Below are 16,197 nucleotides of genomic sequence, written 5' to 3'. Positions count from 1 at the left end.
GCCCGCCACTCCTCCCCCCCCCCCCCCCCGTAGCTCTCTCAACAGACGGAGTTATAAAAAACATGCATTCCCGTCGTCCTCTTATGTTAGGGAATCTCAGGAAGAATGTGACACAGGAGGCTAAGTTTACGTGCGCACGCACGGGCTGTCTAGTGTGATGTGTGTCGAGCATGGCAACGCGTACGCCCGCGCCCGTTCGTCCCCCTAAGCCTGAGTAACGCGAGGTCGATGTATGTAACTTGTAAAATTAATTCATTCGAGAGCGGCGAGACGGGAGCTATGATATGGGGTCAGAGCGTGGTTGTTGATTGCCATTGAGTTGAGTGGATCGTAGAGGAGGGTTGAGGAGGGGTGTGCTCGGAATGACTGAGGATAACGTCGAGAACGTCTACTCAGTCACAGCTGCTACACCGCAGTTGCAAGATAACACGGATGACGACGGTGACAGCGAGAAGCTTCTTCGCGCCACACCAACGCAAACATGGCCTGACCCATGACACCACACACACCGCAACGCCTCGGCAATGAGCATCCGCCAGCAGCCGCAATGTAGACTCCATCGAATGACGGCTAATTTTACCCCGCCAGCCCAAATTGCAACACATTCCAGTTCGCATAGCAGTCGACATTCTTTTGTACGACATGCGATAAGCGTGCGATACCTGCAGTTGACATGCAAGGTCACTGTCGTAATTGCTTGCTGCGAGTCCAACGCAACTCCTGATAACGGCGAAGTCAGGTATAGCCTCGATCAAAATGAATTGGGTCGGATGACGATGGTTATAGCTGCTGAGGGTGGAGCTCTTTGGAGGGTGCGTAGAAGCTTGCGAGGTGAGCGCCTCCCGGAAGGCGGAACCTGGAACTGGAAGGATCAAAGATTTCCGAGAGGAGGTGCCATTGGAGGGAAGGAGGAAGGGTTGGTTCGAACCCGGGCCCCCTCCATAAAAGCCTTGGGCCACCCGCCCCGTCTGGCATGGAAGCATTCGCAGAACACGACACAACCTCCTGTCTTTCCATTCCTCAACCCCCAAAGCACCTCAGATCAGATCCGAATATAGCACCACCCACATAGCGCACCATCATCATGACGACGACCATCACCAATGATCGCCCTGTGCTTACCCCAATCAACGTCCTAGCCACGATCGCCGTACCAGAACTTTATTCTCTGCCGCTCACGCCTCCCGCGTCGCCCTCAAAAGACCGACACCTTCGGCAACTGCTGCCGAGGTTAAGCCTCTCGCACGGCGCTGCCGGCGAGATCACCCCGCCTACGTCACCGACCAAGGCGTACTCTGAGAGGAGAGTTTGCCAATTTCTGAAGACGGAGAGGAAGAGTGTGAAATATCGCTCTGCGGATATTACGCTCGATTTTCTGCTTCCTCGGGCGGGCGTGGTAAATGTCGCACCGAGAAAATACACCGCGCCGCACATGTTGGAGAAGCACCACGCGTACGTTGCCGCATCTGATTTCACCCACGATGCGGCTAAACCTGCTACGGAGTGTAAATCCTGCAAAGCACACCTCGGTGCAATCCAGTTGGCTTTCCCTGCCATTCCAGATGATAACACCGTTCTCGCTTGTGCCGCATGGCTTTTCGTACTCTGCAAGGTCGATGACTTGTTGGAGACGGATGAGGAGGTCGTTGATGTTGGTGAGATCGTAAGAGCGAGTCTCGAGGTGTTGAAGGTCGAAAAAAGCTTGGAGGAGGCGCTCGCTGAGGCGATGCAAGAATTAGTCTTCCTGGCTCCGAGGGCGAGGGCGGAGAGCAACGCTTCTACTATGTCGGGAGCAAGCTCGATCTTTTCGCCGCCTATGTCGAGGTCGTCTTCGATGGATATGTCTGCATATGCGGAGAGTGAGGCTAGCGAGGTTGATGGCACGATATTGCCCCGCGTCTTGCACATCTTGAACCAGATGAAGCGACACCTCGAGGATCTTCTTCCTGAGACTTGTCTTCCTCGTGTGTTCCAGGCACTTCGTCATGTATTCGAGGGGTTCACCCTTGAGAACGACTTCAGGAACATGAAAAACGAGTGGAGGACCGTGATGGAATACACTGAGATCCGTGCTCGCACAATCGGCGTTGCGCCCTTCTTTGCTATGCTCGAGGCGGGATATGGTGTGGTCGAACAGTCGGACGTTGACAAGTTGGCGGGACTGCGCCGCTTCCTCACCACGCTAGTGGGTTTTCAAAACGATCTCGTTGGTCTCGAAAAGGACGTCGAGACGAAGGAAGGCATGAACCTTCTTTTCGTCCGCCACCGCAAGAATGTAGACACCGTCGCACAGTTGAACGAGGATGTCGACGGCACGGTCCACGAACACAACGGAACCGTTGAACGCGTCGTCAGGGAATGGCATGGGTTGATGAATGGAGATGTCACCGAGGGCGTGCAGGATATGGCCAACTGCTTGGTCGGGTTCGTAAAGGGACATTTGATTTGGGCAACAACGGCGAAGAGATATCAGGTGGAGTAGATGTGTTTCATTTTTGGTATTGGCGTTAATGGTCCGTGGGATATGGGAAATGGGAAATGGGAAACGGTTATGGGTAATGAGGCGTTTAATCTTCTTGGATAGACAGGGTTGAGGTAGAATTACATTCGATTCATACAGGCAAATTGAAGTTTTTCATCCAATCAAGATTCTCTCTCGGTCGTGCCAAGTGCCAGTTTACATAAGGTTCAGCCCAAGCCCCGGCCGCGGGCCTCCCGTACGCGTGCCGTGCCGAGTGCACATGTCACAACCTTATTTGTCGGCCTTAGCGGAATGAACCATTAATGGTCAAACCGTTCTGGAGGCTTCGACGAACAATGTAACAAGACTTCAGAAAACAACGCGTTTCAATAATAGCTATCGGGGTGACCCTGCACGGCACACGGGGAACCGACTGTAGCTGTACATGGAGAAGGCAAGAAAAGACGATAGATATAGGGTATCTCAAAACCTGCCCAAATCTTCAACCTAAACCCTCATAATCCTCAATGGCATTCCACCAACCGGCCTTGTCGTAATGTTACTTTTCATCTCAACCTTCTGGTCCTCTTTGCTCTTCTCCAGCTCAAACCGTCCAACAATGCCCACAATCAAAACCTTCATCTCAACCTCTGCGAACTTACGTCCAATACAACTTCTCGGGCCTGCCAAGAAGGGAAGATAAGCGATGGCGGACGCGGTTTCAGGGAGGTTATCCCAGCGATCAGGGTCGAATAAGTGGGCAGTGGGACCCCAGAGATGGGGAGCGTGACACATTGCCGCCTGAGGGATTGTGATGTGTGTTCCGGCTGGAACGAAGTAGCCGTCAATTATCTCATCCTTTGTGGAAACGCGGAAGGTGAATGGAACGGGAGGGATATGCCGCAAGATCTCACGACAGACGTTGTTGAGATATTTGCATCCTTCAACTTGTTCGTACGTCGGAGCTCCGCTCTCTTCGGGGATGATGGATTGAATCTCGGTACGCAGACGTGATTGAACAATGGGGTGGGAGGCGAGGAGCCAGCATGCCCAGGTCGTGGAGGTGGATGTCGTTTCGTGACCGGCAGCAAGGAAAGTCATACATTGATCCTTCATTTCCTCGGGGGTGATCGAACTTTCTCCCTCTCGTTCGGACCTAAGCGCTTCCTCGACGATCAGACTGAGGATATCCTTTCCCTTCGTGCTTGTCTCTGTCGCGGCCTTGGACTCGCTAATCCTATCACGTACGAGACCCTCGCTGATCTTGTTGACAGTAGCCACGGCAGATTTCAACTCACGGTTTCGTTTGAAGGGGAGTGAGCGGAGGAACGGTAGGTAAACCGACAAGACTCCGACGATGCGACCAATTTTGTCGAATTTGAACATGAGTTTGTAGGCCTCGGCGAGAGGGTTCGACGTGGTGTGTAGGGCATCGAAATCGTAGCCGAAGCCTGCGGTGCCGATGATGTCCAACGTCGTGCGTGAAAGCCATGAAAGAACGTCAACTACTACTCCCTTTTCGGGCCTCTCGGCCGCATTAATCTCCTTGTTCCAACACTGCACCACTTCCTCTGTCTTTTTCCAGAACTCCGGTACGAGAGCCTTGACGTGTGCATGGGCAAACGCCGGCTGCAATACTTTCCTTTGACGTTTATGCAATTCACCTTCAGCAGTTAACAACCCAAACCCCAAAAACCTTCCCAGGAACCTGATGGTCTGCTGCGGTTTGGGAAAATCGTAGGCGTTGTTCAAGATATAAGCCAAACTCTTTGCGTCAACCGTCAAGAACCTCTGATCTCCAAACAACCAGCGATATCGGATGGTCTTTCCGTATTTCGTGACCCATTCGAGATGCGGCACGCCAGGATCGGCTTTTGTAATCTCTTTGAATTGACCCCAGAACCAGTGGCCGGGTGGACCAGGTACTTTGCGGAGAGGGGAGATGAAGTTGGGGTAGATGAAGATATTGTAGATAACGAAGGAGATGACGGTAAGGAGGAAGATTCCCACATTGTCGATTGGAAGATGAAGGAGACGGCGGAAGGTAAAGTGATAGGCGAGGGGAAGGAGGACCCAGGTGCGCATGGCGGACATCGTACCCGTCGTTGAGAAAGTAGCAGGTCCGAATAGCTCCTGCCTTTATGGAGACGTTCGATTTTTTAAGGACTCTTCGAAGTCGACCCGTTTTAAGGGCATCGGCGTTTCGTCGGCCCGAAAGCGGGGGTTGTGAGGTTGGAGATGCCGAAGGTGGTAAAGCGTACCCATGTCTACGTTACATCATTTAACACGCGCGGTCGCGGGTCGAGTGGGTAGGGACGTCTGATACAATATCCGATTTACAAATACTACCACTGGAGGTGAAGATGGAAGTTATATTTTCAAAGCTGCTACGGTTGACTAACATCCCGTGTCGAGGAAGTTTGCTATGTCACGCAGGCGTAGGAAAATCGTGCGTATTTAACTGATAAGTGAGTTATACAGTCGGGGCAGACCGTAGCCATTAGGGATACGTAGCTTTACAGTCTCTTGTGATGGCAAGGTCTGTAGCATACGCCAACCCGAGCGAGGTGCCACTGCAATGGAGCGACATGTTCGTGATTCTATCACGACACAGCAATGATTGACTTGGAGTTTATCTCACACTGGATGGTCAATTTAGAGGTCCACTGGACCTAGCTTAACACCTTCCTCTTGTATTTTGCAAGTCTTTGTGACAGGCAACGTACCAGGGTTCGAACTTCAAAGCACCAACATAGTTCAAGGTTGCTCGCCGTTTTTTTCATTAGGCTGCGCATACCATAGCGTTGAAAGTCAGAGGTCGGGTTACCGCTGAAGCAACCATAATCTTTATCATCGAACCACTTATTACCACCAGTTTTTCGATTCATTTAATTTATTATTACGCGAAAAAACTGATGCTGACCAACCGAATCTAGTCCTTTCCTGCCGGGACAGGGAAAGGACAGTGAAACACTAAAGAGACGCAAAGAGCACATCGAAACATCTCATGCTCCACCAGGCTTACATATCGCACTTGCCAGCATCACCAAAATCGTCCGTTCCGCCCCTACCACTCATCACGCCCGCGTAGTGTTCATGGACACACTCGTCAACAAGATGCGCCTCACCGTGTCGAGAAGCAACAAAGGCAAGTTCCGTACCATCTTGCACCTTCTCCAATTCATCACAGTCGTCGTCTTTGTCTTCGATGTCCTGCTCTACCTCAAACCCTTCTATTTGAGAATCAGCGGTGACGTCAACGGCTTCAGTTGAGTGGTCAACCGCTTGCGTAGAGATATCAACCTCAGCCGGGCTCAAAGCGCTCATAACTTCCTGAGCTGCGCTGTTCGTAACTTGATCGGCCAGAACCATTTGGATTGTGTCAACCGAAATATTCACCTCCTCTGCACCAGGCCTTGCAGCGTACTCAGGCGGCTGCACGCTTTCGGTAACCTCATTGCCAACATTCAAGGCGGCAACGAAGACAGCTGCTTTGGACTCAAGGTCTTCCACTCGTTTCTTCAAATGAAGGGTGAAGTCGTACTGCGAGCTCGCCCAACCCCACAAGTGGTACAATACCAGGATGACGAGAATTAGGATGAACCCTAAGATGCCTCCCATGGTGTAAAGGGCGATTTTGTCGAAATCAGGAAAAGCAGACATGCTTGCATCTGGGTTCTGGAGTGAGGGAGTACTGGTCGCCGCAGAACCGGTTCGCGTGCCGTTCAAGAGGACGGAAAGGGAACCGGCGGAAGCGGCGGAAGCTTGGACCCACGGGCGGTGGTGTCCGGAAGGGTCAATGACGACAAGAGGAAGGGCAACCATCTTGATACTTGTAGTGGTCGTTCTTTTTTGGGTCAAGGGAGTAGTACGGGCAATACGCCGCGATAAGGTGTGGAGGTGTTGGTGTAGGTGGAGAATAGTCAAAGTGATAGTTGACGAGGGATGGGCGTCACAGTTCTTTTTATCATTCTCCAGGCATCGAAAGTGATGACGGTAACATCGATCACTATGGTTAGTGGTATCTACGGATCTTGAACGAGTCGTCCTCAGAATGCCGCAAACGGAAATACTAGCTTCAGAGATGTGCGCTAGCGCGTTGCCCATTGCGGATTCTGGGCAGGACGTCACAAGAGCAACAGTCAGCCGCCAGGCTATAAAAATGACGGCTCTCCCATTTTTCTTGTCGGCACCTTTACAACAACCAACGTATCTTTACAACTATCAACTTCGTCAATATGGGAATCCCGGGAATCGTCGTTATTGATCCTTCGGGAAAGCACCGCCCCTACATCCAGCCCAGAGATAGGGATGTATCCCAAGTTCTTACACTCGAGGTCATGAACGAGGCTTTGGCTATCCTTGAGAATAAAATCATCAGCCAGCACGCGCAACTTAACGCCTTCTGGATGCTCTTTGTCACTCGTATGTCCGTCGCTCGCTCTCCTATCCACCTTTGCTAACGTTAGTGTAAATAGTCATTCTTGCCGTGCTTCTTCTGATCGTCTTTCTAATGTCCGTCTGTCATGTCCAGGACAAGACGGATTACGATCTGGGAAGGGTCCGCGCCAGAGCCGGATGGCTCGACTTCCAGATGGCCAATATGCGCCAGAAGGTGGAGGAGTTGAAGCGTCAGATGCGTTATTCCGATTCGGACTTGAGTTTCAACGACGGTGACGATGAAAGCGCCGCGCTTCCGCTCTATACACCTGCGCCGGCAATGCACAGCGGGACCTCAGACGGACCTCATGATACTAGTAACAGCGATCGCGAGGTAGTCGAGCCTGACAACAACGAGAAGCAGGAGGAACATGCCGCGGTACCGTGGGTAAACCAGATCCTTAGAGGTCATGCTCAAGCTGTTCAGTATGTGGAAGGTGCCTTCGACGAACATGACACCGCTGATCATGGTTTTTTGGTGTGAGCGTGGGCGCAAATCTAATATCAAGAGTAGGGTGTGGAGTTGGCGCGAAGTCTGGGTACCTTCGTGTAGATAGACTTTAGAAGATGTACATATGCAGCCAAATAAACCGTCGTTATTAAGTTCAACCCAAGAAAACGACCGGTATGCTACAGAACTCGTTACCTCTCATGATCCTTCGCCTCCAAACGCGCATATCTCCTCGTCAACATCTGCTCAATATGCCCTTGGGTATAGATACTGCGTGTTAAGCAGCGGACACGGCGTCCTTCTCTCGTTTCAGTAATCGTACATAAACACGTTCCTGCAATCTCCTCAACTACGACCGCCAAAACTGAGGCAAGATCCCCTCTCCCGCTTCCTCCGGATACTCCTGCATCCCATACTGACTCTGCCTCTGCCTAACTCCAGTACTGGACACCTCGTGCGTAGGGAAGTACGCCGGACTAGGCGGGATAGCCTGCCCTGGGTTCAACTGTCCCATGACGCGCTGAATCTGCGGCGGTACATTGTCCACAATCGTCTGTGCACGTGCACGATTCGATGCGTGATGTCGTGGCTTGTGGTTCGCCACAATATCGGCGGGAGTAAATGCGTTGTTGTAACCAGGAGACGTATGGTGCGGTGTGTACGCCATCGCTGAGGAGGTCCCGGAGGTGGTGTAAGACGGCTTCTGGCCGTATGCGTGCCTGTCAGGCGAAGCGTGTAACACAGGCACCTGGCCCTGATATGGCGAACTGAACCCGTTCGCAGTTGGGAGGGCGGTTGCGGCACCTCCGTACGTGTGTTGTTGATGAGCAAGATACTGCTGCTCCTGGAATTTCTGCATCTGCTGTTGTGTAGGCGGCGGAGGTAACTGACTCACCGGATGCTGCCTTGTGGTTGCTGGCTGTGTGGGGTATCGTACATTCATAGGCGGTGTGAACCTTCCCGTGAACCTAGCTCCCGTGATGAACGGGTGCATCTTCGCCTGCTGAGGCGACCAACGTTCGTGAGGATTGATGTTGAGCAATCCCGAAACGAAATCGACAAAACTTAGCCTGTTCTGCATTTCTGTACGATGAAAGTCAGCATATCTCATCAGATAGGTGCACACCAGTCTTCGTACCTTTATCAATTTCCGCCTGACTCGCACCCTTCCTCTGCATCGGATACGTCTTGATAATATCCGGCAACGTTGTCGCCGAAAAGTACTTCTTACTTGGCTGCTCCTGCGTACTGTGTTCCGCCGAATACTGTTCCAAGCTCTTCAACCGGTAAGATTTGTTACCGTAATTGTCTATCACGCGTTCGAAGAACTCGCCGGACTGCTTGCCCATTTCGAGCATCCATGGCGGTGGGAGACTGTAAGCAAGATTAGTCATCCATAGCCGTGCTAAATTGATCCGGAGATTTCTTACCCCAGCATTTCAACTATTCGTGTAACCTGGTTATACTCCGAGCTACCAGGGAACAATGGGAGTCCCAAGAATAACTCAACCATGATACAGCCGAGCGACCACATATCTATCGAGGAAGAATAACTGCCACACCAGTCAATACATCTCAATTATAGCGTTTGAGGAGTGACATACGGTAACCCGAGTAACACCTCCGGACTTCGGTAAAACCGCGACTGGATGTACGTATACACCGTCTGCTTCTCGTGACACGCCGATCCGAAATCAATGACCTTGATCGTAGGCGACTCCAAACTGTATACCAAGTTAGCTTACTCTCCACAAGGAGGGGTCGCTTGCGTACCTGTTCAACAGAATATTCTCTGGTTTCAGATCACAATGTATTAACTTCGCCTCATTCAGGACCGTCATGGCATCCAATAACTGCCCCGCAAACATCCTCACGAGATTCGTGCTCAGACCTCGGAATTGATTCTGCTTGATCAATTCGTACAGGTTGACGCTCAGCAGCTCAAAGACGAGACACAAGTGCTGCTTATGGATGAACGTGTCTTTCATTCGGAGGATATGGTGTTCGTCCGCGGGGTCAAGCTTGTTGTTGAGGAGCTCCAGGATAGTGACTTCCATCATGGACTGGTTGAAGTAAGCTGGCTTGTTCTTGACCACCTTGACGGCGACGAGTTCTTGTGTGCGCATATTTTGGCATTTGACGACTTGGCCGAAAGTACCCTGCCCGAGAATGTCAAGGATGAGGTAGCGACTGTACGTGAGCTGTTAGTATGCATCAAAAATCCATATCTACCCACGATAAACGTACTTCGCATGATCATCGGCTCCCAAAATGTCGTTCACATAAAGGATGTAATCCGAATCCTCATTGTCCGCCCCATCGTTCTTTACTCCCTTACTCGGCTTCGTCAACACCCTCCTTGGGTTCTTCGAATTTTCGTACGAGAAACCGGGGTTGCAAATTCCGTATGTGGTGGTAAGGTGCATCGTCAGCGCCTGGAGCGGGCTAACCAACCCTCCTTCGGGGCGGGCACGTCGACCTACGCCGCGGCCTTTGATGGGACGTAGTCCTTCTTCGCTGACTCTCTTGAAACGAGGCGGTCCTTCTGTTCTGGCGATTGGTGTCAGGGGGGTGAAGACGTCCCTGTCTGGTGTCATCCTGTTGCTCCGTCTCTGCTCGGTAGAGCTCAATTTTGGAGCGTAGCCCTGTCCTCTTGGACTCCGCGGTGGTGCGAAGCCAGGACTCGTTGATGTTGCTTTGTCGCGGGCGTAGTATGGTGATGTGCCAGGAGACATAGGCGATAATGACATTCTGTCCGGCGAGTTCGGCATCCCGGAGCCGGATGAATGCATGAAGTTAAAGTCAAGATGCGATGGGACTGCTCCCTTTCGTGGTGATTGCGTATTTGGTCCGTGGTTCAGGCGTGCGTTGTATTCTGCTGCAGCTTGGTATGGTCCGTCGTTGTAGTCATAGGGGACGTCAGCCCTCCTGGTCGGACTTGCTCCAGCATTCATCGCGTTGAATCCTGCTCCAGGCACGTGATGCTCTGATACTGGGTGTTGAGGGGGTGGCCGGGTGGTGTATGCTTGAGAATATATGGCCGGATCCGATTGCATTCTGTGCGGACGGTACTGTGGGGGAGGTGGATGGTGAACGCGGTGGTTCGGGGACGTTTGTGGCGGATACCGTGCTCCGCCGTGCTGCTGCGGATTAGTCCACTGACGTGACAAGTTGTCTGAATGCTCCATGTTGCTGTTTCGTTGATATATTCGGGGGGGATCGCCGGGCCGAATGCCGACAATGGGTACTTATCGGTGCGCGGAATCCAAGAGGGTATACCGCAGCCGGACCTTCACAGAAGGTATCGAGACTGTATTGCCGACAAAAAGAGGTCGCGATCCAAGAAACTCTAGTACGGAATGGTTAGCAATCGGGAACACCTTGGCAAGGGTGCGGGTGCGGGTGCGCAGCGTGAGACAGGGCTGGGGACTAACAAAGCGATTCACCGCTCAGCCTCGATAAGGGATGTACCTTGTACGTGCTCGTCCTGCAATGGAGCAGTCAAATCGCTCGCTGACGGTCAATCAGAGCAGTTCGTCGAGGCCTGGATGAATGCTCTTGGACGATTGCTGGGCTCCTGCTTGGTGGTTGGAGGTTGCTGATAGGGACAGCACGACACGCGCGTCTGCAGGGGACATCTGGCCCGCACCCAGCGTCATTCGATCACGAAGCAGGCAGTACGCGCAGGGAGTGCTGAAATTGGGAATGCAGCATACAGCAACAGCATACAACCGCCATGGAGAATGATGGACCAGCAGATTCAGTAAAGGAGATGGACGAAAAGGAGCAGCCTGCTGGGATTGCTGTCGTTGACGATAGCATGCAAACGACACACGCCATGGCTCATCCGACCGGTGAAGCTTCGCTAGACGCTCTCGGCGTGAACATTCTCGACCAAGATATCCTCGAGCATAATATCGCCATCGCAGCCGATGCAGAACTTACCAAGAGAGAGAACGAGGCCGACAAGAAACGTTTGGAGAAAACTCAGAAGGACAAGGCGAAGCTCCAAGACAAGATTGCTCAGTTAAACGACCGGATAAATGCACACAATGCGACACTTACGCAAAAGCAACAACTTCGAATACAGGTACGGGAGGTCGAAGAGCAGATAGAAGCATTGGATCGGGACCTGGTGGATATTCGAGGACGAATTGATGAGCGTGATGCAAAGCAAGACGATGCTGCGGATCAGCGACTTTCGACGGAAACTGAACGAGAGTACCTCATCCGTACCGGCAAAATCACTCCGTTTGCTGCCGTTCCAGGGTTGGAGCAGCAGCGAAGTGAGGTTGGCCCGGGAGCGATGTCGCACCAGAACCTACGCATGCCCGGGTTCGCTACCGATTCGGCCGATGTCAGTGAGGTGGAGTCTCTAATGGAACGGGCAACACCACGGAAGAAGCGAAGGTTGATTCGGAAAGCGAGTATTGAAGACGTGGATGTCGATGTCGGAGATGACGACGAGGACGCGTATGCGCCTTCTGATTTCGAGGGGTCGGTGGAGGACGATGACGAAATTGATGCATTCATTGATGGTGATCAGGAGGGACGTGAAGCGAAGTCCCGGAAGCGCAAGCCGAAAGACAAGGAACCTGCCAAGACTGAGGACTTGAGCACCGTCGACGATGGTAATGAAATTACTTATCAAGAACGCTTGGAAGGCTGGGTTCGGAAACGCTCATCAGCACGTCGTAAGGCGCATCCAGACGAACCTCCACCAGAGGGCGAGGACGAGTGGCACCTTCCACATCCGAAAATACCCGACTTCACATTGAATGGTGGGTACAGATTACCAGGCGACATCTACCCTTCCCTGTTCGATTACCAGAAGACTTGCGTTCAGTGGCTTTGGGAATTGCACACTCAAGGTGCAGGCGGCATCATCGGCGACGAAATGGGTCTCGGCAAGACCGTGCAAATGATCTCCTTCCTCGCAGGTTTACATTACTCCGGGAAGCTGAATAAACCTATCCTGGTGGTATGTCCAGCAACCGTGATGAAAATGTGGTGTAACGAGTTTCGTCGGTGGTGGCCGCCTCTACGAGTTTGTATCCTTCATGGGAGTGGAAGTGGGATGTTGAATGTACGGGAGGAGGAAACGATGGAGAAAGCGCTCGAGAAGGAACATCCGAGAAAGGGTGGACCAGGCGCGAAGCTGAAGGCTGGTGCGAGGAACATGGTTCGACGTGTTTTTGCGTCTGGGCATGTAATCATTACCACGTATGCTGGTCTTCATTCGTATGGTGACTTGCTGCTTGGTGAGGAGTGGGATTACTGTGTCCTAGATGAGGGTCACAAAATCAGAAACCCTGATGCAGAGATTTCCTTGGCGTGTAAGCAGGTGAAGACCGTCCACCGAATCATTCTCTCCGGAACGCCGATCCAGAATAGCTTGAATGAGTTGTGGAGTTTGTTTGACTTTGTCTTTCCAGGGCGGCTAGGGGTCAGAGGAATGTCCATGATCTCTTGGAATGCATGCTAACATCCTGCTGACAGACTCTCCCGGTGTTTCAGCAACAATTCGCTATTCCCATCAATATGGGTGGCTATGCAAATGCGACGAACGTGCAAGTTCAGACTGCGTACAAATGTGCCTGCGTGTTGAGGGACCTCATCAACCCATATCTCTTGCGGAGAATGAAGGTTGACGTCGCTGCCGATTTACCAAAGCGAACGGAGCAGGTAGAACGACTGTCAACTTGCAGCGTACAACGATGGCTGACGTAGCTCTACAGGTCCTGTTCTGCAAACTTACGGCTTCACAGCGTACGGCTTACGAAGAATTCATCGGCGGAAACGACATGGAATCGATCTTTCAGGGTAGGAGGCAGGTTCTCTACGGTGTCGACATTCTTCGGAAGATTTGTAATCATCCCGATTTAGCTTCTCGTGATACGCTCGAACATAAACCGGGGTATGACTACGGTGATCCTAAGAAATCTGGAAAGATGCAGGTTGTCAAGGCTACATTGGAGCTGTTCAGGTCGCAGGGTCACCGGACTTTGCTGTTTTCGCAGACTCGGCAGATGTTGGACATCCTGGAGAAGTTTGTCAAGAAGTTGGATGGGATCAACTATCTTCGGATGGATGGTAACACTCCCGTGCAGAGGAGACAGGCGCTTGTCGATCAGTACAACGAGAACCCAAACATTGATGTGTTCTTGTTGACGACTAAGGTAGGTGGTCTGGGTATCAACCTGACTGGTGCCAACCGTGTCATTATCTACGATCCGGACTGGAATCCCTCCACCGATGCTCAAGCCCGTGAACGTGCATGGCGTCTCGGACAAAAACGTGAAGTCATCATCTTCCGCCTCATGACCTCCGGTACGATCGAGGAGAAAATCTATCATCGTCAGATCTTCAAGCAGTTCTTGACAAACAAGATTCTACGTGACCCAAAACAGCGACGGTTCTTCAAATCTAATGACTTGCATGATCTGTTTTCGTTGGGATCGGCGGAGGAGAAGACCACCGAGACGGGCGACTTGTTTGCTGGTACTGAGGTGCAGTTGAAGCGAACGAAGAAGAAGAAGAGGGATAGGGAGGCCGAGGAACTCAAAAAGCTGGATGATGTTGCCGGACTGGAACAATACCAGAACGAAGAAGAAAGGGATGCAGAGAAGGGCGACGACGATTCCCGAACACTCGAAGGCCTCCTCGCTGGAGCCGGCGTACAGTCCGCCCTCCACCATGAAAAGATCATGGACGCAGCAAGACCCGAAGCTGTCCTCGTAGATCGTGAGGCTACGCGAGTCGCCGAAGCTGCCGCACGCGCATTGCGGGAGTCTCGTCGTCAGGCACAGAGAGCGGAGCTCGGCACACCGACATGGACTGGGAGGTCCGGAGGTTTCACCCGCGGGTCAGGTGCGAACACACCCAATACTCCCAGGTTTGGTGCGGCGAGTGGTGGGGGTGGGGCGAGGTTTGGGCCAGCGGCGGCTCCTAATGGTGAAGGGCGGTTCGGTGCTGCTGCGAACGGCGTGCGGGCTGCGGCTACCCCACCCGCAAACTCCCAAAACCTCCTCGCCGGCCTCCGCCAACGCCAAGACCTCGAAAACGAAGATGCAAACGGCGGTGGAGAAGAACTCGACAAACTCTCCGACGAAGGTCGTCTCCACCTCATCAAGCGCCTCCAAGAATTCATCCTCGAAGCAGGCGGGAAAGCCACGTCTGGCGAGATTGTGAGGAACTTCAAGATCAAGGTTTCGGGACAGCAGCAGGTTGTGGAGTTTAGGAAGATGTTGAAGAGTATTGCGGAGTTTAGGGAGGGGGCGTGGGTTTTGAAGGAGGAGTTCCGTTGATCGGGACATGTTGTGTACGACTACAAGGGGGGATGAATGATGTACGTGTATGACTACCACAGTGGAAGATTGATTATGGATGGGTTCATAGCGCGGTGTTTTTGCATGCATCTCTATACCTCTATACTCTAATAATTTATAGCTAGGTAGAACTCGAACGACCCTGAATCTTCGATACCTGAAAACGAAACCATCCAACATATGGAAACCGTCTCTTCTCCTTCCCCAACTCCTTTTCCTGGTGTTGCTATTTTTGGAGTGCGGGCTGCGCGTGCTATCGGGCTCGGAGGGTTCGGAGGAGAGTCGAGGTGAGACACGGCCGCTTGCATGTAATATATGACAGGATGAAGGGTGGTTTTTGACGAGCAGTTCAGTTGGCATTTAGTTGTCATTCGTTGTTGAGCTCTTCTTACTGGTGAGCCGATGACTGCTCCTCCTTCTCGTCGTCCTCTTTCTCACGTTCTTCCTCTCCAGTCACGGCACCATGATTCTGCGAAGGCCGCTCACCCTCACCTTTCTCCTCGTTTGTCTCGCCTTCCTCCACGTATCCGCTCAACTCTTTCCGGAGCCAACGTCAACTACGACTGGAAGCGGTAGTGCGGAGTCAGGAAGTTCAGCAAGAGCATCCTCCGGTGTCTCCAATTCTGCAGCATTCACCTCCGATAGCCCAACCTCAGATGTCTCCCAATCAACACCAGCATCCAACGATGCCACAACAACCCGCACCGGCCCAATCTCCAAGTCAACCGTGAAACACACAGACACCACCACCACTGCCGACTCCACCGGCTCCATCTCCATCGACCCACGCTTCGCACCAGGTTCGGCGGCTATGCTGATTCCAGCCCCTACCGATGGTCCGCAATACTACATGATTGGAGATTACGTGACGTTGGCGTGGAACTATACTGGGGTGTTGGTAACGCCGAGGGCAGTGAATGTCGAGGCATATTGCTCCGTCAACAGGTGACCCACTGCTCAACAAGATGCTCTCTAAGCATAAGCTTACATGCGATTCACAGCTACTACTACCCCATCGCAACAAATATCTCCTATACCTCTACCTCCATAATCTGGGACTCCTCCGAGAACCCCTCCGCCGATCCTCTCCTTCAAGCTTCGTACACACTCAATATCTTCGATGCAGACTCGAATCCGACAGCGGCGCCGAGTGCGGGGTATTTGTATAATTATGGGGTGTACAGGTTTGGGATGTATTCTGGGCAGGCGTATGAGGCTGCGCCGACGACGGGGAATTTGTGTCCAACGTGTGGGATTGGGGCGGGGTCGACGGTGAAAGTATCATTGTGCGTGATTGCGTTGAGCGTTTTTATAGGGGTGATAGGGGTGATGGGAATGGTTTAATGGGATGGATGGGGTCACTTCCCGCAGAATCACATTGCCATGCCAAAGCTTAGCATATACCCGGGCGAGTACCACCAATAGCATATATTTCATAATACTTAACAACAAATCTCTCCTTCGACTGCCATCTTGCACAATACGGGGTAACAATAGGTACACGTAACATTCGTACT

At 52.2% G+C, this 16,197-nt stretch overlaps 7 protein-coding genes across 7 annotated transcripts; 4 read left to right on the top strand and 3 right to left on the bottom strand.

Annotated features, from left to right (window-relative positions):
• The first annotated feature begins 955 nt into the window (after nt 1-955).
• SAICODRAFT_19739 (uncharacterized protein) lies at nt 956-2,568 on the top strand. Its single transcript, XM_019166152.1, has one exon. It carries the CDS (start codon nt 1,085-1,087, stop codon nt 2,480-2,482), a length of 1,398 nt encoding a protein of 465 aa, XP_019023675.1. The 5' UTR covers nt 956-1,084; the 3' UTR covers nt 2,483-2,568.
• A 400-nt stretch (nt 2,569-2,968) lies between these two features.
• On the bottom strand, nt 2,969-4,465 carry SAICODRAFT_38352 (cytochrome P450; the record flags this gene model as incomplete). Its single annotated transcript, XM_019168591.2, has 1 exon — nt 2,969-4,465. A coding segment is annotated over one exon (1,497 nt), but the record flags the coding sequence as incomplete, so codon positions are not given.
• A 739-nt stretch (nt 4,466-5,204) lies between these two features.
• On the bottom strand, nt 5,205-6,696 carry SAICODRAFT_130758 (uncharacterized protein). Its single transcript, XM_019165421.1, has one exon. The coding sequence runs from the start codon at nt 6,566-6,568 to the stop codon at nt 5,483-5,485; it is 1,086 nt and encodes a 361-aa protein (XP_019023673.1). The 5' UTR covers nt 6,569-6,696; the 3' UTR covers nt 5,205-5,482.
• A 3-nt stretch (nt 6,697-6,699) lies between these two features.
• Nucleotides 6,700-7,385, top strand: SAICODRAFT_25854 (uncharacterized protein; the record flags this gene model as incomplete). Its single annotated transcript, XM_019166890.1, has 2 exons — nt 6,700-6,886; nt 6,940-7,385. 2 exons carry the CDS (start codon nt 6,700-6,702, stop codon nt 7,383-7,385), a joined length of 633 nt encoding a protein of 210 aa, XP_019023672.1.
• Nucleotides 7,386-7,554: 169 nt separating this feature from the next.
• SAICODRAFT_71743 (kinase-like protein) lies at nt 7,555-10,933 on the bottom strand. Its single transcript, XM_019170707.1, has 7 exons — nt 10,824-10,933; nt 9,600-10,701; nt 9,126-9,542; nt 8,957-9,076; nt 8,783-8,905; nt 8,491-8,726; nt 7,555-8,435 (listed from the first exon to the last, which is right to left on the bottom strand). Exons 2-7 carry the CDS (start codon nt 10,538-10,540, stop codon nt 7,702-7,704), a joined length of 2,571 nt encoding a protein of 856 aa, XP_019023671.1. The 5' UTR covers nt 10,541-10,701; nt 10,824-10,933; the 3' UTR covers nt 7,555-7,701.
• Nucleotides 10,934-11,088: 155 nt separating this feature from the next.
• Nucleotides 11,089-14,659, top strand: SAICODRAFT_7984 (uncharacterized protein; the record flags this gene model as incomplete). The annotated part of the gene is made up of 3 exons (XM_019171173.1): nt 11,089-12,798; nt 12,852-13,037; nt 13,091-14,659. The coding sequence occupies 3 exons, from the start codon at nt 11,089-11,091 to the stop codon at nt 14,657-14,659; spliced, it is 3,465 nt and encodes a 1,154-aa protein (XP_019023670.1).
• A 9-nt stretch (nt 14,660-14,668) lies between these two features.
• Nucleotides 14,669-16,050, top strand: SAICODRAFT_19735 (uncharacterized protein). Its single transcript, XM_019166151.1, has 3 exons — nt 14,669-15,074; nt 15,134-15,625; nt 15,682-16,050. The coding sequence occupies exons 2-3, from the start codon at nt 15,144-15,146 to the stop codon at nt 16,022-16,024; spliced, it is 825 nt and encodes a 274-aa protein (XP_019023669.1). The 5' UTR covers nt 14,669-15,074; nt 15,134-15,143; the 3' UTR covers nt 16,025-16,050.
• The last annotated feature ends 147 nt before the right edge of the window (nt 16,051-16,197 follow it).

This window comes from Saitoella complicata, assembly GCF_001661265.1.
Source record: "Saitoella complicata NRRL Y-17804 unplaced genomic scaffold SAICOscaffold_14, whole genome shotgun sequence".
In the NCBI taxonomy this organism is placed as follows: Eukaryota; Fungi; Ascomycota; class Saitoellomycetes; order Saitoellales; family Saitoellaceae; genus Saitoella; species Saitoella complicata.
Note: the sequence above shows the minus strand (reverse complement) of the source record. Positions and strands in the feature narration are given on the sequence as shown.